We start from the raw sequence: 25,938 nt of genomic DNA, 5'->3' as shown, positions 1-25,938 counted from the left end.
GCGAAGTCTTCCGAGGCACCTCTTCCCCCTCTGTGCTCTGCTCAATAACTTGTTTGTTTGGCCAAGAAGCAAGATGGCAATCTTAATCAGAAAGGGAAGCTAGATTTTTTAAATAACTTAAAAAAATCATTTTTATATAAAGCAGCAAAAACATATTTTCCTCTCTGCAGAAAGAAAACCGTGAACAAGGAAACACAGCGATGTAAACGGGGCCGTTCATACACTTCTGCTAAACTGGGTCCCCCGACAGACTCAGAGCTACTTTCCAACTTCCTCGGCGCTGTCGGAAGAAGATTCTTTGGCGTCTCCGGTCGCTCTTTTACTTTCCTCTTGATTTAAACTTTCCTTTTCCGAACTGGTCCCGTTGGGTATAGAGTTTTCGCCGTTGACCAGCCCGTGCTCTGCAGCCTTTGCCCTGCGGACAGCCTCAGTGAGGGTCAAGGCCTCCTGTGCGCCGGCCTCCCCGTCCGGGTCCCTGAGGACCAGGGGCAGCCGCGAGTCCGCCACGCCCTCCAGCAGCCCCGGGTTACTCTCCTCGTACTTGGGGAGCGGGGCGTGCCCCTCCACCTGCCTGCGGCAGTGCTCTCGGTTCGCGGCCGCACTCTTGACCGCTTTTTCCAAGATCTCTTTCTCACCTAAGCGCAACTTGATGGCCATCGTGGCACGAACGGAAAGGGCATGGTTTTTCAAGAAGGATTTATCTTCCTGGAAAAGGAAACAGAGCAAAATTAACTACAGCAAGTCTAAACCAGCAAAACGATAGTGCCAGAAGGCAGATCAGTTGCTGCCGGGGACGAAGGCATGAGAGAAATTGGGGGTGACGGGGGGGGGGGGGGGGGGGCGGTGACAGAAGGTTCTGGAACTTGACTGTGGAGGTGGCTGCCATGACTGCACGCTTAAACCCAAGCGTACACTTCAGAAGTGTGAATTTTACTCTATGTAAATTATACCTAAGTAAATGATTATAAAACAAAAAAGAAGAGCCTAAACCAAATGGTGCGTGGACACTGACAGAACTTCACTGATTTCTAAAACCCTTCTGTCTTGTGCCCTGATGGAGCCCAGGGCTCGGCACTTGGCTGAACGATGGCTGAATGACAGGGACTTGAAGTCAGTGACTCAAGAGTAAACTTGTGTTTGTATCATATGAATTAGAAATTATGGAAAAATGTTAAATAATGTAAAAAATTTATATTCTAATCAACAATACCTCAGTGTGACTCTTCTGGTAGGGGTAAACATGTAAAATAGAAAAATATTAATAAGTTTAACGAAAAATGTCAAATACACAATGATTTTGCTAAAGCACGACAGTAATTTACATTTAAGAAAGAATCTCTTTTTAAACATCTTTTAAAACATGACAAAGCACAAATCCTCCCTTAATCAACAGAATTACCTCAATGGTTGTTTTATATGTTTTTAAAAGAAGTGAGGCTCGATCTTCAAGAAATGTCCACAGTTTGACCTCATTGTCCCAGCTAACAGGATACTCAGAGTTCCCCAAGGTGAAGATTCTGTCAATGGCATTATCTCCCAGCAAATGTTCTTTCAATTCTTCTACAAGAACACAAACAGCCATCTGTTAGGGGAAACAGCACTACTTCTCATTTTAACCAGCAGCCCACCTCACAAAACATCTTTCCCAACAATGTCATCTTCCCGTGGTGAAGAGTTCTCCCTGATCCATCAGCCAGGCCGTGGCTAGACTCTCCAGAGCAGAGCCAGAGCTGTTTCAGGGGAGAAAGAGGGGAGGTCTTCCTGATTTGGAACCCAGACCAAGCCTTGCTGGGCCAGCCCTCCACACTGTTTACTGTTTTTACGAGGGATCCCGAGAGCCTTTAGATGGTTTCGGAAGATACTTCTTAAAGACCATCTGTAGCGACACACGCCTTATTTTGACAACACCCCTCTTGCAAACTCTGAGCCCAGTCACAGCAACTGGGTCAAAAAGACATGTAGGTGAGCAACGTAAACTGTGAAAACAAACAACAGCACAACCCAGTGATCCTTCTAGACTGAAATCTGACGGATGCTAATTCCACTAGTTGACCTGACAAAGCTATTAGTCTCGTCTTACAACAAGTAAACCACAAACTGAAACCCCAAAATGGACTAGAAAAATCTTAGTTAATGAAATACGTTGTCTATATCCCTCACTTGTCAGGAATTTAAAAAGGAATTACAAATAAACACAAGTGCACATCTCAACTGCCTTCAAATACACGTAAGAAGAGGAAAGAATTCAGCAACTGCTCTGAGCATTTTATCTCCTGGCACATTATCTTCAAAAGACCAAAACATGCCGATCCTATTCATGCTCAAGAAATACAACCGTGCTTCTTATGTAATTATGAGACAGTATCTCTTTCAGAGCAAAATGCCCTACAGCTGTCACTATTTACAATTCAAATGGAAGAACTTCTGCTGCCAGCAAACCAAACTTTTATTAGTATTAGTGAGAGTGATTCAAAGAATGCATCAATTGTCTCGACAAGACAAACTGTCTATGACTAAAGAGAAACTAAAGAGAATCAATGGACCTAAGATGATTCAAAAGCAGGTTGCTGTTTTGTTTTTCTTTTAAGAAAATAGAAGTTAATTTAATATTCAGGAAAGAAATTTCTTAAGTCGCATTTGTTAGCAAAAGGTCCTGATGAAATTCGGGATTTTTAGATTTCTGATCCTTCAGTTTATATTCTCTGCATAAAGCAATGAAGATTTTTAAAATGCTTTTGAAGTGGAAGAAGTTTCTTTTTAGACGCCCCCAATACTAAGGTTACAATTTCTGTTTTCCTCCTCAACCTACCCGAGTTGTACCCTTTAATTAACATTGGGAAGGTGAGGGGCTGAAGCAGAGTTTTCTCTCTGCCGCTCTTAACAGTGATACTGGACTGGCTTCACATGCCTGGAGAAATAAAACCCACGAGAGGCCATCACCCTGCCTGCAACACTCAGGAAGTGAACCACAGGCTCCGGGGGCAGGTTTCTTTCCCCTCTTCCCTCTGGCTGACAAGCCCTTCCTGGATTTCCTGCATTCCCTGCCCACCGCAGGAGTGTGGTTTGGTGGCCCCCAGCCTGGCCCCTGCACGCCCTGCAGCGCTAGAATCTCTTCCGTGGGCTATCGGTCTTGCAAACCCACAGGAGCCACGCGGGGGCCTGGGGTACAGGCCCTGCGGCGGCAGAGCTGGGTCCCAAGTCAGGGTCATCGCCGGCCAGCTGAGTGGCCAAGTTACTCTCCTCTTTGCATGGGAGCTTCTACGTCAGTCAAGTGGGAGCCCCACCTCCCTCCAGCAAGGCTGACGAGGATGAACAAAGCCTGCACCACGTTCAGCATCGTGCCCGGCACAGAGAGGGGGCTCCCAAACTACAGGGATTATCATCGGCGTCATCTCTCATCAGGATATGAACTGTGACATTCAACTTTGTAATGCTATGTTACACGCAAGAAAAGCCCACGGTTAGCCCTTAACTCGCGTTCACTAAATTGAACTGAGGAACCAGTGCCAAAGCACAAAATCACCAGAAGCTCCCACGTGAGCGACAGGGAGTCGAGAGCAGTGTGGCTGCGAGCGAGGGACAAGGACCACCTAACACCTCTCTGGGCTCTGCAGTTGGCTGTCTGTATTTCAGGACTCAGTTTCTTCTACTTCCAATGTCAAGCCAGGACCTGGGCGGCACTTCTCTGGCCGCAGACATGAAGGGAGGGAGCCAGACGGCAGAGCCCAGCAGACTCCCTCCACGGGCCGTCATTTCTGCTCCGGCCCCGGGCTGCCCTTGCTCTAGCGCTCGGACAGCTTCCTTCAGAAGAACACTTGTCTGTCTCTTCAGTTAGGTGGCACGCACTCACTGTCACTCATTCCCACCCAATCCGCTGTGCCCAGGATCCAGGGTAGTTTACAACAGCAGCAAACTCACACACAATTAAAAATGGAACCTCACAACCAGGGGATGTGGAGGAGTATATTTTCAGATGAAAAGTGAAAACACAACCGCAACAGATCACATCTCAGTGCCAGAGATCCCAAATGGCTTGTCTTAAGGAAACATAAAAGTAATGCTCAATGCATACATGTAACTTTTTGTGCCTGAAATAAGAGGCTGTAGACAGGAATATTTGCAGTTTAAACAGGTTCTGTTTGCAGTGCTAGTTACTCCAACCGGATGCCTGGCACTGACAGGCCTGCTGGCGATTTCGGATTCACACTACAGAGCTGGTTAACAAATGAAGGCCCCTGGCCCACGCGGGTCATGGCCGACCACCCGACTTCAGTGTCGAATGACCATTCACCACGAGGACATTTAGGCTCTGTCGTCCCGGGTAACAGGCACATCAGAAACTCCCATCTACACATGTCGAATTTCGATACAGGCAGACAATCCAAGATGCATTAAGCTTTCTTCCAGTGCAGTAGAGAATTGTTTGTTTATTACAAGCGTATACTGACAACACACTGAGGATTTAATAAAATACTTCCAGGATAAAACAGATCAATTTCTTCTTTCTCCAATATTACCTCTTCCCCCCAAAGTGCTTTAATTTTAAGTAATTTTATCTTTAATCTGAATCCCTCTGTCTCACACTTCATGAATTAAAAAAAGAAAAAAACAACATTTTGGTTTTTTTTCTGAAATGATTTACCTTCGGTCATGCAGAAGACTCGGAGAAAAGCCAGAAGTTGGGCAGAGATGGGTGGCTCCGTAAAATGCAATGCAAAGACACTGGAGCTGACGAGAGGAAGAAGAGAGATCAGGTCCTGCTGCAGTGGCCTCCTCGCCCCACAGTGAAATCTCTGAATCTGCACTCCGTGTGTGGTCCTCAGGGAGCCTGGGCCAGCATGAGGGACCCCACCTCCTCACCAGAACTCTAAAAACAGAATTTTCAGCCCTGGCGAAATGCGGAAGGCCTGGGCTGGCCGAGGAGGGTGGCGGTAACCATCACTGCCTGCAGTTCTTAGTCTAATAGCCTTCATCTCGGGTGCACACAACACATCAGGAGAATTAAGCATACCCATGGCTCCTAAGAAAGGTTAACAATAATTTACGTTGAGTTCACATTTTAATCATTAATCAAATATTGACAAGTTCAATAAAAAAAGGTCTAGATAATCCATTTTCATTAAGAATGGTTCTCTCCACTCCCTGGAGAACCAATAAATCATAATTCTTGTCCTTATCATTTTGCGCCTCAAATGCAAGAAAATCTTAAGATTTGATTTAACCAGAAATTCTTGAAATCACTGAGTATCATGACTTCATTACAGAAACTAATGGTGGCAAAGAATTAAATGGAACAAATTGATCCAGGTCATTAACCTTTTCAAGGTGAAAGGCATTAATGACATGGAGGCACTTATTTCACTGAACGAGGATTTCAGGCCACATCCCCTAGAACTGGCTGTGATCTGAAAACGCTGGTAAATCACCATGCATCTCAACGGTTTAAATTTGCAGTAGAACAGGGATAAAGGGATTAAGACAAACTACAGTAGAGAAGTTTTATTAACACACCAGTTAAACACTACGCGACTGGAAATATTTCAAGTACCACAGTAAAGAGCTGACAGATTTTTTTCTACGTACGTTGGGATGCCAGCGCGAGCCAGGACCTCGGCCTTCATGGCGTACAGCCTGTCACTTTTACTCACTCCAAGCTTTATTTTCACTCTGTCGTGTGAATTATTGTCAAAGAAAAAACCACTGTGGATCACAAACTCTGCATTTGACCGAGTGCCATAAAAAATGTAAATCTGAGATGCAGTAAAGAAAAAATAAAGGGATATAAAAGAAACTTAACATCCATTCTCAGTACAGAGCAGGGCAAAGGATCAGTTCTCATATATTTAACACAACTTCACACTAAGGAGACAAGCGGCTCTGAGGTGACCATGTCCCTGTCCTGAACATCACGTGCTGGCGGGCGGGGCCGGGCGGGCTGAGGAGAGCACACGCCGACCTCCTAGCACCCGGAGGAGCCGGACCCCGTCGTCCCAGCCTTCTCATACCCCCTCACACTCCCAGTCACAGCGAGACTGCTGCTTTACGACTGCACTTTAAAATTCACCATGTTCTTTTCTCCCTCTCCTTTAACTACAAGAGCGTCTCCTGGAACCAGGGTTTAAGGCAGTGTCTGTCAGAAATCCACTTCTAGACGCTGCGGCCATTCTGCACATAGCAGGAGGGTTCATGAACCGTCTCCAGGCACTCTGTCAGGCTAGTATTTTCACTCTGTCCCAGCTCGAACGTCAGTGGTCTGTGTCGGTTCTGTCTTTTGTGTTCCCTACTTGGCCACAGGACTGCCAGGCAGAGTGCAGGTGTCCCTTCGTGCACATGCTCAACCCCACCCCAAATATTACTTAAAACTTCACAGATTAAAGTGAAAGTACAAGAAGGCAGCTCTTGCGGTTCCTGATTCCCTTATGGTTTTGCCGCTTAAATAAACTGCCTCCTTTTAAAGAAGGTTCTAATCAACAGAAAAAGACACTAAAACAATGCAGTTTATGCAATCGAAAAATCTCTTCTACTGTCGTAACACAGAATTTATTTTCAGTCGACAGTGTTACACACACTAGATGGGTTGTGCAAATAACTGCGTTCACATCTTTCTCCCTGGTGGACCCGAAGGTCCCATTCAAAGCACAGCATATTTATTACGGCTTTGGGTCTCAATATGTATTCCAGAAAACAAGCCTTAAATACCAATCTCAAAATTTTCTGCCCAAGTTAAATACTTTTTAAAAATGATCAACACAGTATGAGGTGAGGGACTCCGCGCGGAACCCACCTGCTCTCCGGCCCGGAAGTCCTGCAGGGCTACACACTCACAGCGGTCGTCCTCCAGGTTGTAGCCGGTGGTGATCTGTACACGGGAGGAAGGATGACAGGACAGCGTCTAAGTGCTCTCGCTCAGGAGGGCCTTTTTCCGGCGATTAGAGGATAAAAGACACGCAAAGCTACTTAAAGGGGTGCATTCTGCTTGCTTCACCAAACTGAGCAAAAAACTGCTTGGTTATTTTCATTGATTCTACTCACACCAGAAATCCTTATGGAAGACCCCGTACCTGCAGTGAGAGACATACTCTTCGGAAAATGTATTGTATAGGTTATCCCTTGCTGGTCTCAACCAAACATAATCATTCATTACAAAGTTACAGGCTTTGAGCTCATCCCCCCCCCTCCCCTGCCATCTCCAGCCAGCCACCCACCCACAGGACCTGCGCTCCCTCCCGCAAGGAGGGAAGCGGGATCTCTGGAGAACTCGAACTGACTTGCAAACAGCATCTTTAGTATTTGGCCATTAAGAACACAAGGCGGGTTTCCCACTGGATAAAGAATCAGGGAGAAAGAAAAGCTCTGTTTCCAAATTATGTACTTATTTTACTCTGGAACTAGAGAAATTAAAACTTTCAGATAAGCAAAGGAAAAATAAAACAACTTAGTTGTATCCTATTCACTCTCTTTATGCTGAAAGCTATACTGTGAGAGTTTCTGAACCCCCAAATCCACTAACCACACTGACAATCCGCATCTCTTCCTAATCTCTCCTGTCAAGGGGTGTGGGAGGGGGGCAGGCGATGTCGTGGTCTCGGCACTGAAGTCACCACAAAATTCTCTGGGCCTCAACTGGTCAGCATTTTACCTTCCGAGTCGCCCTTTGCATTTTGCTTGCCCTGCCGTCCCCTGGCTCTTCTCACCCAGCTCAACACATGCAAAACCCTTCCAACTGGTCTCAAATTCCAGAACTGTCCCTCCCGTGTCCCGTGTGGCATACGTGTTTGACCTCCTGTTTAAAACTTTTCAGTGGGGCTCCACGTTGCCTTGCGGAAAACATCCAAATTTTTGAGCAAGGCCAGTTTACAAGGAGGCCCACACCTCCCTATGGTCTCTGGACACGCCACTCGCCTGCCACTCCGGGCGCCGTCCCCGCTCCCTCGTGCCTGCGACCACCTTCAGCTCCTGCTTTGCCTGAGCCCCAGCTTCTCTGGAGATGCCCCCCTTCATCCCACCCTCCCTCTCTGTCCCCCAAAGCCTCTCCCACCCAGTAATAGGGTATTTATATCTGTGCACCCCCCACCAGCCAGACCTGCAGCCTAGCCCTTTCCACCTCGGCGCCTGGAGCTTAGCTCACCGGGCCCAACACCTGACACTGCCCTCGCCCTTGAGAATATCTGCTTGATGCAGGGAAAAGAATAGGCTCTCCAAGTTATATTAAAAGCTCCTTCTCAGAAGTCTGTCCCTCAGAGCAGCCCCCAATCTCTTAGATTGTCTGTAAATACTCATTAATTACTTCGATCTCCTCATTTTATCCTGGAGAATCAAAATTCAAGACGGCTACAAGTGCTACTTTGCTATTCAAGGTATCAACAGCTCAAAAGATTACTTTTGAGTCCAGGGAATGGCGTTTGGGGATGGAAGGGCAGATAACACTTCTCTTTAAACCCAGTATCCCCAGAACCAAGACCAATGAGAAATAAGAAAGCAACGAGGACTAAATGAAGGCAGGTGTTCTGGCTCACTTTCACTCACAGAACAGCTTAAACACTTGATAAAAAAATCAGCTCCATGAAGTTCCTGCCCAATGTCAAAATCACTTTTATGACCCCCAAACATGACCCTGATGATAAGGTACAGAGTGGGGATTGCCCATGACCTCCCAGCCCTAGAAGGCTGGCATTCCATGGTGCAGGCAGTACCCAGGGGCCTGACAGGAGCACGAACAGGCAGAAGGAAGTCAGGGGAAGCAGGAGGGAAGGGGGAGGGCCAACAATCTATAAGAGGAGCACGCGGAAGCACAGGAGACAGACGGTGGAGGACAGGAAGGGAGGCCCGTGGGTGGGGAGGTGTGGCCATCCTATGCGTGGTGCTCAGGATGGCCCAGCCTGGGGAAGCAGCGGGAACAGTCAGCGCAGAGGCCCTCGGTGGGCGTGTAGGGCCCAGACAGACTGGGGTGTAGCGGGGACAGGCTGAGCAGGGGGCCCTGTCTGCTACTGTAAACACCTGGGCTTTCACCTTGAGACCGGAAGCCTCATGCACATCTAAATGTTTCAGATCTTCAACACTCAAACAGAAAGGCCTCGAAAAAGAGCCCCCTGCAATTCTGCTTGAATCTTCCAAAGCCCTTTCCTCCTGGTTGGTAGAGTCACGTATCCAAATACAAGGGCTGATCATTCCAACACGCTTTACCTGTTGGAACTAATACAGAGGCCGAAGCCCACTTAGAAGTATCCTTCTCTGTACAAACTGAACAACCTCAAAAAAGGGAAAGCAGACCTGTTCCCGTTAGTTCTGAACAAGCCACACAGAATTTAGATACGTTATGCCTCACAGCCCAACACGCCGCCTTATAAACCTGTCTACGTTTGTTTCTCGGAGTGGCTAGGAAATAGATCACGTTCGCTAGAATCTCCAGCCCGGCCTAGGTATTCATCCAGCCTTGTTAATTTCTCGTGCTTTTCCTCGCTGCTGCTGGTTTGGAATCACTGTCACAGGCTTGATTCCTCCATTTCTACCCCCATAACCAGGTTTGGGGACACTGTTAGAAGCACACAGCGTTGCTGGGTTACAAATTTCTATCAGCTCCCCCAGTGGTAGTCAGATCAGACAGACAACGACTGTCAGGACAGACACACACGGAAAAGAAATCTACTGTCTGAAAAGCTGAGCCTTTCTTTCAAGTACCTTATTTTAAAAGAGATTAACTGTTAACATGTATGACATACAACTTCATAGTGCTAAAAGAGATTCTGAAATCCTACCAGACAAAATTTCCCATCAAGTGTTATTTTTACGGTGGGAAACTGTCCAACAAAGGTGTGGCAGAGTTAAGTGTGCAGAGAAGATAGCCGCTGTAAGGAAAAGCACTAGCGTCTTGTATAAACCTCCTCAAGGTTAGCAGTGTTTCTGCCGGGACTGCGGTGGCTGAGACCTGATGAACAGTATTAGGAAAAAGACAGCAGTACTACTTGTCATCAATTCGTTATTTTTATTTTGAGATAAACTTTTTTTTTTTTTTTTTTTTTTTTTTTACTTTTAGGGGGGAAAAGAGTGAGTAGTTTACATGAAAGCCACACAAAACCGGTGTGCATGTGAGTATGTGAAGGTGCAAATGCACAGCAAAAGAATGGGAGAGATGTGCAGGAAGCCAGTAACCAGCTACCCAGGAGGCGTCGAGTGGACCAGCCACGGGGCCGCCAGGGCCCGGGACTAGTAGGGCACCTCCGAGTCTCACTGCAGAGGCTTCTGTTTTCTTTAACTGGTTTTCTTCGTTTACAGTAAAGTATGTACTTGTTAAATTTTAGAAAGAAAAAAATAAACCCCGATGATCAATCAAGTTTGGGAACCAATGACCTAATCCAAGAAAAAGAAAAATGTTACTGTCAAATATTAAAAGCTATTTGAAAAAATTTTAAACTTCAATGTTATAATCATTTAAAATAGCTCTGAAAGAAAACAAAAAGAAGAAAATATAAAATTGTATTCATTAATGAAGATAAATGATAAAATATGCGAATACTCCTCAAAGTGGCTAAATTAAGCACATCTAAATTAAGGCAAAAATGTAATTATAGAAGTATAGATATTCTTTCTCTCCAATTTAAGAGTGTGCTGTGGCTAGACCTTCCCAGGTTCACACTAGGGTTTCTCTCAAGTGTCTGGCACACGTGGCATGTGTTCTGGCCATTTTGTGGAATTAGATGTGAAATACTCATTTAAAGCACCAGTCTGTTTATAATACTGCTAATAATAACAAAGAAAGCTGACACTGAGAAAAGATGAACAAAAAACTAACCAAACCAGTATACGATTATAATATTTAAAAATTCAAAACGTTCTGAAGTTGATCATATTTCCAACTAGTAATATCAGGAAATCTTTCTCAGCACAGAGAGCACAGCAACCGGCTCTGAGGCTCAGAATCTGAAGAATGCTGAGAAACAGAGGCAGCCTCCTCTACGCGTCACGATTAACAATCCTCACAGCATCTCCCTATCTTCCCAACGTCTGATGATGCCAACTGACTCCTGCATCCAAGGCCAAGAGCCAAACGCCCAAGTGCACCTCTTCCCGCCCCACTGCCAGGGACACCAGGACTGGCTCCTGAACAAAAGCAGGTTAATCAACGGGGCCAAGGATGTGTCTGCATAGCAGGTGAAGGGAGAGGGGGCAGGAAAGAATCAGAGAAACTTAAGTAACTGATAATACAGTCAGCAAAGAGAGAAAACAAGCAACACAAAAGGAAAACCCAGAAGGAGAAAGGATTTTTTTTCCCAATAAATTGGTATTTTAAAAAGGATAAGAAAAAAGAAACTTTGGTTTAAGTCTGTCGTCCAATAAGGTAAGAAAATGTATGTCTAGGCTGGAATCGTGGCTCAGCAAGAAATGCAGTTTACTGTGGCTTCTGAAAGTGATATAAGACTCACGTTTTCAGGATTAAGTAAACACAGAGAGAAAAAAACGCCAGCCTCTACTCATGGGGGGCGAGGTTTGGCGCTGTTTGCTCCTCTTAGAGGGGGCAGTAGGGAACAGTGACTTGTAGGCAGAACTTCGCCGGTTAATGAACACGACCCGAGGAGGTCCTTACCAGGCCGTTGGTGTGATTGCACATGTCCCACAGAGGAATCAGCGCCAGGGTCACCCGGGAACCATCCTCCGTGGGAATCTGGTTTTGTCGAGTCATAACGGAAGAGACCGCCCACCTGTAACAATCAGAAAAGAGGCGAATTATGGCCGGCACATCTGAAAGCCCAAGGCAGTCACAACTCAACCAAAACCGAGGTGTGCCTGACCTCTCACGAATTTTCAAAACCCTTTCCTAAGTCGCAAAGGTGATGTTCATCATCATTTAAAATTAAGTCTAGGGTAAAGAGAAGAGGAGGCGGGATGTGGAAGGAAAAGGGAGCCAGGGGAAATCTAGGAGTGAGAGATTAAGGGAGGACGTTCCCGGGAGAAAGCAGCCTGGAAGAAGGGCCTAGAACAGAGTCAGCCAGGCCTCAGCTGGTCCCGGTCCGCGTTGCTGCGGAGAGACCCCACCCCTCTTTTATCCAAACGCTGACTCTGTACCTATTTTGAGCCTCACTGAAAAGCAAACACTAACTCCTTTCTGATCGGAATCCTCTAAGAACTCTACAAAATGTGGAATGGTATTTTTTTTTACTATGTTGTGCACTGCATTAGATCTTTTTGTTAAAGAAAGTCCCTACTTTAAAGAGCTAAAACAGTCTGTTTGAAAGAAAAAAAATCCTCACCCCACACTAATGTTAATCTTGGGCATCACTTGGCTATATCAACTAATCCCCACCAATACAGGTTAACGGCAATTTCCGCATGGCTATTAAAACGCTGCTCCCTGCCCCGGGGTCCAGTGTAACTTCCAGAAAGAACAATCTCTTTTTTAAGGCTTTAAATGGTCATGCAAGTCACTTCTTACCCAAGCCCTTCGCACTTCTGAGATCCCAATTTCACTCAGAAACCACCCTCCAACACATGCCTCGCACATACGTACACCACACCCCACACACACCCCAACACACACACACACACACACACACACACACACACACACACACACACCCCTCACACCAACCTGTAGTCCTCATAAGTGAAAGAATCCTTCAAGGGCAGTTTGTGGGCATGAGGATGGGTCTGGGAATTAGAAGTTTTAGAAAGCAGAGGTGAAAAGAGAAAAAGGGAAAACAGAAATCAGTCAGCAAAATTTCATTATTTAGCTGCCTAACAGATCCTAACGAGAGCCGAATGAAGCAGGAGGCATCCAGCCGCGCTACCGAGGGATCATTGGGCTATTATGCTCTCATACATCACTGTCAGCCTAATTTGTTGTGCCCAGCAGCCGCCATAAATCTGCTGCCTCATATTTCGATACCAGGACCCACAGACACGGCACGGAAATAAAATTTAAGGTGGACTGAGTTTACAAAAGGTAGGCACACCCACACCATAAGTCTCTCGTCTACACGGAAACCCGGAGTCTCCAAGTCAGGTGTCTGTCCCGGCCTCCCTTTGCATCTCTTGCCTTAATGTGCTTGTACAGCCCTCAGGAATAGTCGAAATCTCTTCTTGTATCAATAAAAAGAACAATTAAAGGCACTCTAATAAATTGAAACTTCTTTCATTTATCTCTGACTTAAAATCATTTGGAAGGAAATCAACTTGTTACGTGCAAATGAATCATACAACATGGCAGATGCAGCTCAAATACAGAAAATCAAGAAAAACACAGTTTTGTGAAATTATGAGTTAAATTTTACAAACAAATGTAATAAAGATAAAATCGAGATCGGCATATGTGAATTTTACTCCTTTTCTTTTTGTCTCTGGACAGAAGAGCATTTGATAAAAATATCCAAAATTTCACACTTTAGAGAAAATTGCACACATCTCACATCCTCTCTCTCCACAATACTTCCTCCACCTTGGGCCTTTCGAGCACTTAAGAAACTGCGTCTCGACTAAGAAATTCAAAGCCGGAACAGTATAATTTTAACCTTCGGTTTCCATTACAGGCTGATAGACGGATTGCGGTAAGTGATCAAATGGTGATTTCTGAGATACCAGTGCGATTCGGCTACACGGCCTCTGCAGCGCTGTAAATGCACGGAGCCCCGTGTAGTATGCAGTTTTTACTTTCGACGCATTACCATCACAAGTGCATGGTAATTTATCATCGCTCACTGCACTGTACTTGCTGGCACCGTATGCAGGACAGTAGGGGATGAGGTAAAAGTGGCTCGAACCGTAAATCAATTAGAAAACAAAAGCTTGTGCTCGGCGCGCAATTTTAGGCAAGTTATATATTACAAAAGGCTGCCAATTGGGTGCTAGCTCCCAGGTGCCTGCTTCTCCCCTCTGATCCTAAACCCAGTTTTAACCCTTTGGAAGAAATGTCAACATATGGAAATACAGTCACATAATATGTAAATGTTCTGACAATAAAAATGAAATTAAAGAAGATATAATTTAGGGCAAAATATAAAATAACCTATCGCTCAGGGGCATTCTCTAGCTGCATTATTCTAGCTAGGAAGATTAGAAAAAACTATCTCTGGTTTAAAAAAAAAAACCCAATACCATGGTCAAGCACAGCAAAGATTCGAGGAGAAGCTTCTTATTGCCTCTTCTTTGTAATGAATGAAATGCAAGCCTGTGTCCTAAGAGTCCTAAAGAAGCTCCATTTAATTATGGAACTTGACCATAAGGGTGCTCAGGTTTTTCCTCGTAAGAGTACAAATTCCGCAGATAAGAACTGTCCCTCCACCCAAAACTAATTTGATGATAAGTACCATAGAAATTTTTCAGAACTTTAAAGAAAAGAAATTCCATTGTTAAAATTTCCTTTCACTTACAATAAAATGAAGCTTCACATAGTCTGACCTACTGGGAATGTTGCACATCCTATCTCTTCTCAAACTCTAGGAGGTGGGATAGCATTGTTGCTTTTGTTATTTTAAAATGTTTTAAATTCATTTAAACTGTGGAATGCCCTGTGGTATTTTGAAAGCTGGTAAATTCCAATGCTAAAACCCCTGAGTATTAAAAATTCGACCCCTCCCCCTCGAAAAGTTTGACTTACTGAATAGGAGAAGAAATGACAATTTTCAAAATTAGAATGCTGAATGTCAAAACGACTTGTGGAAGAATGTTCCAAACACTCAAAGATCTTTAAATAGCTTTGGACTCTACGAAGAAAACTCTTCAAACAAGGGCAGCCTCCCCAAGGACCAAAAAGATGGAAAATTAACTCTCCAAAATGTCTCCCTTCCTACTATTTATATACATTTCTTACCAAAAATACAAGTTTATGTTCACAGGCCTGACGAAGTCGTAAAGAAAACGCAAGGGAAAAAAATATGCAAATGCTTCCTTCAGGTTAATTTTGAAGATTATTTTGGCTATAGAGTTACGTAATATTTGCAGAATCTGTTAGAAATAGTTGTTCTTATCTGCTTGAAAAATAAGGTGTGCCCACTGTACGTAATTCTGGTTTTAAAAAAAAGCTATTCTACCACAGACACATGCACTTAACAGTTATACTGAAGTGGAATTTGAGGCTATAGAGAAAGGCAAGTATCTTCCATTTCAACCGGGCCCTCACTGCTGTGACACCAGCGCCACCTACTGGCCTCATGGTGGAATCGGTTACAGCTGCAGAGTTCTTGAATTATTTCCTAGGGCAAGGCCCCCAGAGCAACTTATCCTAAAGCAAACCTGCGTTTATCCAGAATGGCTACCGGCTCAGCTTTACTCAAGAGAAATCTGGTTTCTAAAAAAAAATAAAAATAAAAATAAACCAACCTACCTCTTTAAATTATTATATAATAGTTTTACAAGGATCTTGAAACATTCAAATATTGAAGTGATTTTCACGTGAAAAGCATTTAACTTTAAAAATAAGTATTTTCACATACCCTGAAAAAATAAACAAGAATAAGAAATATGTCTATTCCAAACACTAAGCTCTGGACAGAATTTTTTTTTTTAACACATCAAGCCTTAATGTTTAAAAATACATTTTCCAAAAATTATAATATTAACCTGAAGTTACTTGAAAGCTCCTAAAAATGTTCTTAGATGAAAGTCATTAAGTTCACACTTTATGGGGAGGATAACTGAACACTCCTCACTTTATAGAGCAAAATCTTATAAGGGTTTTGTTTTTCTCCAATAGAAGACATTCCTAACCTGTACTTTAAAAACTGTAAATGAAAGCAGAAAACTTACTCATTGTGGCTAATTAGTTTTAGTTGAGATAGCTGTTTCCAAGATCTAGCTACACATGGGATGAGTGAGGGTCTGTCTGGCAGTAGAGAAAGACGACAGTGATGGGGTCTCTCAGGTACCAGGGCCCAAAAGGAGCAGGCCATAGGGTCCACCAAGCATTAACTTCCTCCCCACTCCCCACCCACCCCATAAATACAGGTTTAGAAACAAGCCCAGATTTTTTAAGTGATCGATATTTTCACTTTCTTGTGCATTATAAATATTTGAAGTTGGAGATATGAACAGTTCCTGTAGCTCATAATCAGACTTGAAGCCCTACAGAGCTTACTTTTAAAAGAGGATTCTTGTTTCCTTAAGTCAAGCCTGGCAACCCAGGGAAGCTCTCTCCCACTCCCTCTTCTATCATAGGAGGTATTCCAGATGAGACACAGTAATATTGTACCTAGTACAAAATAATCACTATGTTTGGGGAAGATTAATATCTAAAATCGTTTGTTTGGCTTCAATAAAAAGAAGTAATATTGCTAAATATGTAAGTATGACATTTTGAAGAATTTACCATATTGCATGGGTCTGGTAGCTATGCTTAAGGAAATTAAAAACCACTACAGTCAGCATATTTGATCCTTATTAAAGTTCTGTCTTGAACTATCACTCACATAAAACAAAAATAAACCAAGAAGAAATTTAAATAAAACCTATGGATTACAAGAGTTGAAGATGAAAAAATGAACAATATTCTGGCTTTTAAAAATTGATTTAGCATGCAGTTTCTCTTTATAGTCCCTTGATAAAAATGAAATCTCCCTAACAAACACTTAATAAAACCTGTCAATATCTCGGGAAAGAAAAATGACACAAATGCATTAAGTATTAAATACCCTTGGAAAAAGTCACATATTCCATGAATTTTTGATGTACTATCTTGACATTAATGTAAAACCTTGATATTTATAATTGACAGATATTTAATAAAGTATAAAAAAGATGACTGCTGTGTAGCATGCAAATTTTTCAGGTTGATCAGAAATGAAAGATACAGACATGTACTTAAACTAAATAAACAGTTAATATGTGCTACACGAATCAGCTGCCGCCTTATTTTAAGCTCACACAACAAATCTTGGTGGAGAAGCAAAATAAGCAGAATTCATTATTATGTGAATTCCTAATTCAGAAACATCTAGTATGTAAAACAGCTTTGAAACAGCTCTGCACAGGAACAAAATACATTTGAGTTAAAGTTGCTTCTTGTTTTTAATATTTAACAGTAAATATTTCAAAAAATAAAATAAAGACAAGCACTTTCATAAATATATGGACGGGTATTTCCTAAAACAATTCTTTAAAAAAAACCACATTTAACCTAAAGAAAGATTCAAAACCCTCTAAGGAAATTAAACAAAAAAAGATTAAAACACACAAATGGCCTCTAGGACACAAACACTTCTCAAAATCAGATCTTTACTTTTCTAAAGAATATTCATCTCTAACCTTGACCAGTTTTTATATGGAAACTGAGTTGAACACATTTAATAATCACCTTCAATGAGGCATTTAAATATATTAAAAGGAAAGTTGCTCAGTTCATAAAAATGACTCCTAAATACTGTATTTTAAAGAATTTATAACCTGCTGTAATATATAATCAATTGTTAACTTGAAAAATACGTATGGTAGTTCAATGACCTATTAATGGCTCTATAGTATCAGGAATGACAGAACATAATTTAGAAGTTGTACCTATTTTGTTCCGATAAAAAACCGTAGCAGCATGCAATTTGAACTTCCTAACTAAAACATGTCAAAGATTGTATTTGGCGTATGTATTAAAAGGCAGGGGGCAGGGGAGGGGCAGAAGGAAACTTACACTTAGAACACTGAGGTTCCCCCTCCTGCCCCAAAAACAGGCTAAACTAGAAGCAGCATGTTAGGGAGCAATTTCTAGCAGGTCCTCAACCCTCCTGCTCGCATTTCATTTTCTAAGTGGATATAACACAGTTTAACTGAATGACAAATTGCAAAGTATCTTTTGAATCTAGAACTTAGTTTTGATGACCATAAGTCAGAATCAAAGCACGGTTCACGCGTTTGGCTCTTGAGGGAAAAAAATCAATTTTAAAGACTTTCATTTTTAAACACAGATTACACCCAACTCTTCAGGGAATTTTTCATCATAAAGTTCTTTGAATTCACTCAATACGATCAAATAAATACATCAATACACATTAAATTTAAACTGTCTGCTTTTCCCTTATACTTATACTTAATTTTTATAGCAAATGGGTATTACCTTATAATACAAAAATTTTAATTAAGTAAATGAGATTAGTAGAGAAATATCAACGCTGTTCAATAAATTCATAAAATTACTTTAGGATGGAAGAATTGGTTTTTTCATTGGAACACTGAAATCTATAACCTACATCCAGTTTAGATTAAATTGAAATCTACTGAAACACTGAAGAAGATATGCCTGTTTAAAAACTGTATTGGTTACCATTTGTATTCCCTGAAGAGGGGCAATCAGCCACGAATCAAATTTAGTCATAATCAATCTACATTTTTGACTGTCAATCATTTGTTCACTCAACAAATATTCATTGACTCAGAAAAAAGCTGAATAGGTTAGGACTAGAAATTCAACAAATACTGCATTTACTGACTATCTTGAATGCTCTGCGAGGTGCTGTGTGACAGGAGGACACAGTCACCATCCTCAGACGGGTCCTGCCAGGCAGCAGTCAGGTAAGTGACTTTAAAAAGAAAGGTGATGCCAGAGGTTACAACCCAAACCCTCCTTCTCCGACCACCAGGTTTCTCTGCTCTGTGTCCTCCCAGCCCCGGGCCCTTCTTTCCCACCGTGTGCACGCGCGCGCGCGCGCGCGCGCGTGTGCAAGTGCGTGCGTGCGTGTGCATGTGTGTGCGTGTACACGCACACAGGCACATTCGGTTCACATTCTTTGCCCGAGGAGGTGAGCAGGGCAGGGACCACGTCCTTTTTGACCACAAAGGAACCCCCGGTGCCTCGCACTATATCTCATTCAGAGAAACGCTCTCCTCCACAGTGAGAGGGAAACGCTCCCCCTGCCCTCTGCCCTGGGCAGCAGCGAAGGGCGAGCCGCGACCTGGGGGCTAGGAGACTTCCTCTCGGTGGACCCGTCAGGGCCAAAGTGACAGGTGGGACAGAGGAGTGGCGACTCCAAAGGTGGCGAGAAGCAGCGCCAGGGGAAGCAGGCGATCTGGCGGTGACCAGACCCCACCCCAGGGTCACGTGCTTGTCACGCTCCTCCCCCGCAGCACCGCACACAGGCACTGCCCACGGGCTTCGGGAGAAGCAGATCTGGGCTTCCTTTCCTTCCGTCTGCCATCTCTCGTGAATAGGGTATTTTCCCACCATCTAGGGTCAAAGAATCTTCTCTCTTTTTTCCCCCAAAATCTATCTTCAAGCATATCTGAGAAAGCTCTACTTTAAGAATCCAATAAGGGGCAAAATGGACCAAGCCCAGCAGTTCCCTGTCCCAAATGTCCCTCCACCGTGCCACTCCAACTCACCCCAGCAGCGGTGCACCTTAACAGAGACAGCCTCATCCTCCCTGGTCACCTCAGATCACCTGACGCCGAGCCTCCGTCTCCTCATCTGAAAAGGGGGTCAGAGAGCAGCCTCTATCTTTTTTCTAAGCTCTTAAATCTTTTGTTTCTTTGCCTTTGACACTCCCCCACCCCCAAATATCTCAATCTGCTGATTAACTTGAGGACTCCAAACCATGATCGAATCTCTCTTCTGGTCTGCAAAAAGATAATAACTCCAGCAAGCGGGCAATACTTGCAACTCCTCAACTTATCACCAAAGAAACTAGAAATAAACAGAAAGGTAAAAAGCAGTTTTCATTTTCAGAAGGATGCATTTGCATCAGAAAAGCAGGCTGGAATTATTTATCATCGGCTTCATAGAATTTTATTTTTCATTTCGGCTACTTTCGAGTTCAACAATTCAGGATAGAGACTTTGGACTCTGGTTAAATTAATCAAGCTAGCATGATTAGGGGCACCAGTCATTCGTAAGAGGAGAGCATTCTGACCACCATTATGAAGCCCATCTCCTTGATAGGGAGACTGACATTCAGAGATGCATACAAACCTTGTCCCAGAAAAGGAATTACCGTGGCTTGGTACACAGGAAAGCTCTCTGTATCTCTAGAAGACAGAGACACAGAGACAGACAGAGAGACAGAGAGAGACTGAGAAACTGAGAGGGAAGGAGGAAGGGAGGGATTAACAGTCACCATTTACTAAGCAGTCTGTGCAAGGAACTCTTGCGAACTTTACTGAACTTTACGTGTATTACATAATTTAATCATCCTGCTTCCTGTGAAACAGGCACTATTAGTAGACCCATTCTGTTGCTGCAAAAACTGAGGGACAGAGAAATTAACAGCATGTCCAAGGTTATTACCCAGTTAATAAACGATGGGGCTGGGATAATAACCAGGCAAAAACTTTCTAGAGCTTACTGAAAGGCAAAGGATAATTAGCTGTCCCACTTTTATAAATTAAGGTTAAGTTCTGATACGGTAAACACGTTTTTTCCTGTTGAAATTCTAGGAAAATGCTTGGTAAATATTGCTCTCATTTAAAATTCAGCACAGAGATATTTTAAAGGACATTACAAAGCTTAGAGGCAGGCAATAGTACCAAAACTAAGAATGTTTATGTCTGTTATTTCCAAACCACCAGAAAGGACGCCATATTTAGTTAAAGTCGCTATCTATAGTCATAAAATCTCAGACCCAGGTGGTAACTTAGAGATCATCTAGCCCAATTCCCCTGTTATTCTGGACATGAAGAACCCTGGTCCCAGAAAACACATATGTACCAAATACATGTAGATAGGTACACTCTTTTCCTTTAATACATTTTAAAACATAGAGGTCATATCTGGAATTCACTTTCTGGTATTTTCTTCATTAGAATTATGCCACATTGGTGTCCCAACAACTTCCAGTATTACATTACCTGGAACGCCTATCATTTTCATGGTAACTCTGAACAGCCTCTATGACACCCCACAGCTTTATCAATCATTAAACCAGTATTACCTCCAAGTGCTTACACGGGTACCATCTCTTTGGCTACTTGGAACTCTCCTAGTTGTCAAGTTCTTAGAGAAATGAACTTGGGCGCCTTAAATGTCCTGCCTTTAAGCCTGAAGGGAAGCTGAAGTCACGAGTAGCTAGTAAGCGATGAACCCAGGGGTGCACCACGGAGCCTGAGAACCCGCATATTTCAGACTTGGGATTCTGATAAAGACCGGCCAAATTCTGACGTAATACATCAATCCTAAGGATTCAGGAGGGTTCCCACAACTGAGCAAGCCTCTGAACCCCTCACATGCTCAGGTACATCATATGGATCCACACATCACATATGCTACTTGGTCACCAGCTGCTATGAGCTAACTCTGGTAAATCCCAAGGATAACAAAATCCAGGGTAAAGGTCCCCACTGCACACAGCCAGCTGCTGGTCACAAGGGAGGTGGGTAAGAGTGGGTGGCTGAGGTCACAGCACCAAGGTTCAGTGCGTCTTCGCGACCCCTGCAGGTGCTGGGGTCCACAGGGAGCGTGTACGCGACCAGTGGTGAGGGCGCTGGTGCCCCCACCATCGCAGACTACTCCTCTCCCTTCCTTTTCCGTATTCCGGATGCTTAAACTGTGCTACAAGGTACCAAAGAGAAAATCCCCAACACTACTTCTCTGGGTCCCCTCCCCATCAGGAGAGCAAAACCACAAATGTTCCAACCAAGGAGGAGAGGTACAGAGGCCACTTCTCTTGCTCCATGGCTGGGTACACAGGAAAGCTCTCTGTATCTCCAGGAGAGAGACAGACAGAAAGACGGAGAGAGACAGAGGGAGGGAGGGAGGGAGGGAGGGAGGTATGAACAATATAAAGTCACTGATAAAGAGCTACTGCTCAGAACAGAAAACCTTTTTTGTATCCCCTGAAAAGGGAACTTTCAAACCTATCACCCTGAGATTTGATAAATAAAAAAAATTTTTAACATTTTTGGTAAAAATGCCCCCATTAAAACTACAATGAACTGAATTACAGGGCTACAATTTGTTAGAGGCACCACAGAATGTTATTACAGTAAGTCAAGACAACTCACTTGACTAACCAAATGTAATTTAAAATGTCCGTGCCTTTGGGTAAAGTAGCTGAGAGCTTTCTTTTTGATTAAGCAAAATTATTTTATATTCAGCTTCAGCTGATAAAAAAATTTCCCTCTCTCCTTTTGAGTCCAGAAAAGGTACCATAACTCTTTCGAGCGTTGTTCTACCAAAAGATAAAAATTTAAAAACCAGGCTATTTCCCTACTGGCATCAAAATTTCTTAGGGAAAAGAAGTCATAAAAAAAATTCTTCTGTAAAGTTAGAGTCTACCTTGAAACAGAACCAGGTATAAAATCAAGAAGAGGAAAAGGGCCGATCAAATTGTGCAGGACTGTACCAGGCTCTGCCCAGCTTCCATCTCTGAAGACAAGCCCAAGTGAGAGCCCAGCAGGACAAGTGAGACAATGCAAGTCTACTTCTTTTTCCACAAAAAAAATGCTTTGCCTTATATTTCCTTAATTAGATGCTTTACTGATCAATAGTTATGAGATGGATTTCACTCTCGTTTTTATCAGAGAAAATACTGTCTCACTTTCTAAGAATAATACAATTCTGTTGGAGCAGTCAATATCTGGATACAAATTTTCAGTGAAAGAACAGTTTAATCAGTGCATAGCTTTTAAGCACTACCTATAAAACAGGCAATTATCAAATTGTTCACTTGGAACCGAAAGCAAGAAATCCAATATATTAACTTAAGTCACCTTTCGATATAAGATGACTTTTGATTACAGTCATATATGAGAGAAGATTTTAGAACTGGGTTTTGAAAACCAGGTCTAACTCCTAACCCAGAGTCCCAAAAGTTGGGGAGCACTTCTATTTGGGGGGGCAGGAATGGCAGTGAGAGAAGCCCGGGGAAGAGCGAGCTTGAAGGGTCAGCAGGAACGTCACGGAGGTCGAGGAGACAGAGCAGTGGGACAGCCACAGGATCGGACAACTGGTGGCCCAGGGACCCATCAGGGGGTATGTCACTGGTGGGGCAGTGGGAGGGCCTAGACCACAGGGGCTCGAAGAACTCTCAAGCATGGAATATTCTTGGTACATGCTGTGGTTAAAGACAGAAGGGGACAGGACGTTATCTCAAAGGCACAGGGATGTTCTGTAAACCCAAGGGCTAAAGCTGGGCAGGAAGGAAAGGATGAGAAAGATGGGGATGGAGAGACGGCACCCAGAGCAATGTCACAGAGCTCTGGGCACAGGCCACCAGGCTCACCTTAGCTGCTGGCCAGGACTCCTTCTCAGAGGGACCGAGGGAGGCAAAGACACAAAGAAACTGAGATGGAGACAACAAGAAATAGAAGAAATTCCTGTCATCTGGTCTGCGTTTTCTCTTAGTACGGGTGAGCCTGGGGGCAGCTCAGGGCTGCAGAGACTCTGAAACAACACCCGGGGGATGAGACAGTCAGCGAGGTGTGATAAGGCATCTCTCTGGCCAGGCTACGGTCTGACCTGGCTCAGAGTTAACTGTCACCTGGACACTCCTGCTGATGCTCTGGGGCCCGGGAGCAGAGGCTGAGACAGGATGGTGCGGAGGCTGCAGGTCTGCTATAAAGGGCAGCACAGCCACCTGCTTCGTAACAGACACGAGAGAAGAGAGTTTAGATTTAGTCTCAAGCTTCTCAGGCTGGGGAAGGCGGTACAGAGAGAACCTCTTTCTAAACACTTAATGAATCTGCTGCAAAAAGAAAAAAACCTGTTTTCCCATCTGCACTTCCAGACACACATCATAAAGTGACATTTTCCAACATAGGTTTTTCTAGATCATTAGCTTTGTCAATTAAGACTCTCTCCTCGGCAAAATGGCCATTGTTTTTTCTAGTCATCTTCTAATTTCTAAAAAAAAAAAAAAAAAAAAAAAGTTGCAAAACCTGGAAGTAATCTTATATATCCCTGAAAAAAACGTGATGTGGAAAAGTTTCCCCCAATTTTCCTAACTACAATTTGATATTACTTTCCAGATCAGAAAGATTTACCTCCCTTCCACTGATTCACTCTGCCAACCCTAAGATGGTTTTATATCCCTCTTCCTTCAAACCTTCAGATGCCCTCCAGTGACCTCTGCGTTTCCAACACAGAAGTCTGCAAAATACCAGCTGGTGCCTGACCTTACACCATATTAAACTGCTCTTGAGTTGATCCATTCATTCATTCACTCGTTTACCCACTCCCTTATTCAACAAATATTACAGAGTGCCCGCTCTCGAGTGAAATGCTGTGCCAGGGAATGGGGAACAAGTAAGCAAGATGGCTCAGGCCCCTGCCCTCCTCCCAGAGCTTCCTGTCTGCTGGGTGGCGGGTACTAGACACAGTTATGGTCGGGATGAGAGCGGCTGAGGGGAAGAGTGCAGAGCAGGGGGAAGTGATCCAGTCCGGCAGGGGGCGGGTGGCAGGTGGATCCAGGGAGGGAGAAGGGACGGGCACAGGGAGCCCTGGGCTCTCCCGCTGAACCTGTCAAACGCAAGGAGCTGATAAACACAGACGGACTCCAGTTCACTGTTCCTGCTACGGGTCAGGCCCCGCGGGGGACAATGAGTAAGACGGGTTCCCTATGCACAACAGTAATGACACCATCGCAGGGCAGCCAGGTGGGCAAAACATGACTGTGTTTTGGCACCAGAACACATGCCGTGTGCTGGAATCACAGAGAAGGGGCTGCAGACGTTGTTGGCAACAGAGAGATCAGGCAGTGACTCAGGGAGGAGGGGGCACATGAGTCAGGTCTCCAGATGGGAAGGGAGAAAGTGCCCCAGACCGTACCAGGAACATCGGTGCGGGAGGAGGAGGGGCTGAGGTGTGCTGGGTGGAAAAGCTCGTGTAGGGAAGCAGCAGGGAAAGGCTGGTGGGCACGCGAGGGCCCTGCAGAGGGCGCGGTGCACAGGGCAGCAGCTCTGGAGGGGCCCTATTGGTCAGCTGCCTCACGTGTAAAGGTAAGACAGGGCCCACCCCCTAGGTTTGCTGGCACCTGAGAGGCATCAGTAAGTTAGTAGCCCTCCAGAGGAAGGGACTCAAATTCAGGAGACATTGGTAAATTAATGGAAATGATGAAGAAGGTCTTCTTTAGGGAAAGTAATATACCAAAGGATGGATCAAAACAGAGAGCAGAGGAAGTGGAGAGTGTGGGCAGGGGGCTGGTGAACCTGATAAAAACATTGGGTCTAAGGTAGCAAGGCCTCGGCCAACCACCAGTGAGAACTGAGTCCCCAAGGAGCAGAATCCTGCCACCAGTCAGGAGATGGAGTGCAGACGCTGCTCCTCTTCCAGTCGAGCCCTCAGATGAGAGCACACACTGACTGCAGCCTGAGAAACACCCCGGAACACAGGACCCGGTGAGGCTATGCCTGGATTCCTGGATTCCCAATACCACCCATGCGAGAATAAGGGTGCATTGTTTTAAGCCTCTAAAAAACAGACAACTATGGGCCTGGGAGTACTTCTCAAGAAAGTTCACACAAGCACATACATACCTTATCGGTCAGGATGGGCTAGGAGCTGCTGTAGTAACAAGTGTCTTCAGTAAATGTTAGCACCTTTCTGCCTTTTAGGAAAGGGGAAATGAACATATTTACTGGAAAAAAAAGGAAGAAGATGCACAGGATGGGGAATAAGTGACAGGACAAAGACACGTGGGCATTATGTTACCAAGAGCACAGGTAAAGGGTTGGCCTGGACAAGGAGAGAAAGGTGAAGACAAAAGAGGATGGTGACGGTACGGGGAAATTCTGAGAAGGACAGAGAAAAGGCACGGAAACTAAAGGTGGACGAAACACCTCAATTCTCTTCCTGTTGGAGGCAGGAGGTTGTGCTTAGAATGAGGGGCGTTTGGTCTGCTTTACGATCATCATCAGTATGGTGATACAGTCTCTTGGCCCCTTGGCCCCACTTGTGCTCAGCACTCACTCATCACCTGAAAACTAATACTTTATTTCAATCCTAAATTTACAGCTTTTGGAGACATCCAAGTTCTTTGAAACATATGCTTTGTACTCTGAACAAAGACACTGGCTAGTTAAGATGTGATAAACAGTTGC

At 44.1% G+C, this 25,938-nt stretch overlaps 1 protein-coding gene across 1 annotated transcript in view; it reads right to left on the bottom strand.

Annotated features, from left to right (window-relative positions):
- Positions 1-258: 258 nt before the first annotated feature.
- SETD3 (SET domain containing 3, actin N3(tau)-histidine methyltransferase) overlaps positions 259-25,938 on the bottom strand; it is a 69,502-nt gene continuing 43,822 nt past the window's right edge. The window contains exons 8-14 of the mRNA XM_065871470.1: positions 12,584-12,642; positions 11,582-11,696; positions 6,785-6,859; positions 5,584-5,750; positions 4,643-4,728; positions 1,400-1,560; positions 259-705 (exon numbers count right to left, since the gene is read on the bottom strand). Of these exons, the coding sequence (XP_065727542.1) occupies positions 259-705; positions 1,400-1,560; positions 4,643-4,728; positions 5,584-5,750; positions 6,785-6,859; positions 11,582-11,696; positions 12,584-12,642 (1,110 nt within the window). The remainder of the gene's footprint in view (positions 706-1,399; positions 1,561-4,642; positions 4,729-5,583; positions 5,751-6,784; positions 6,860-11,581; positions 11,697-12,583; positions 12,643-25,938) is intronic.

Source organism: Phocoena phocoena, chromosome 2 (assembly GCF_963924675.1).
Source record: "Phocoena phocoena chromosome 2, mPhoPho1.1, whole genome shotgun sequence".
In the NCBI taxonomy this organism is placed as follows: Eukaryota; Metazoa; Chordata; class Mammalia; order Artiodactyla; family Phocoenidae; genus Phocoena; species Phocoena phocoena.
This window is presented reverse-complemented; position numbering and strand designations above follow the sequence as displayed.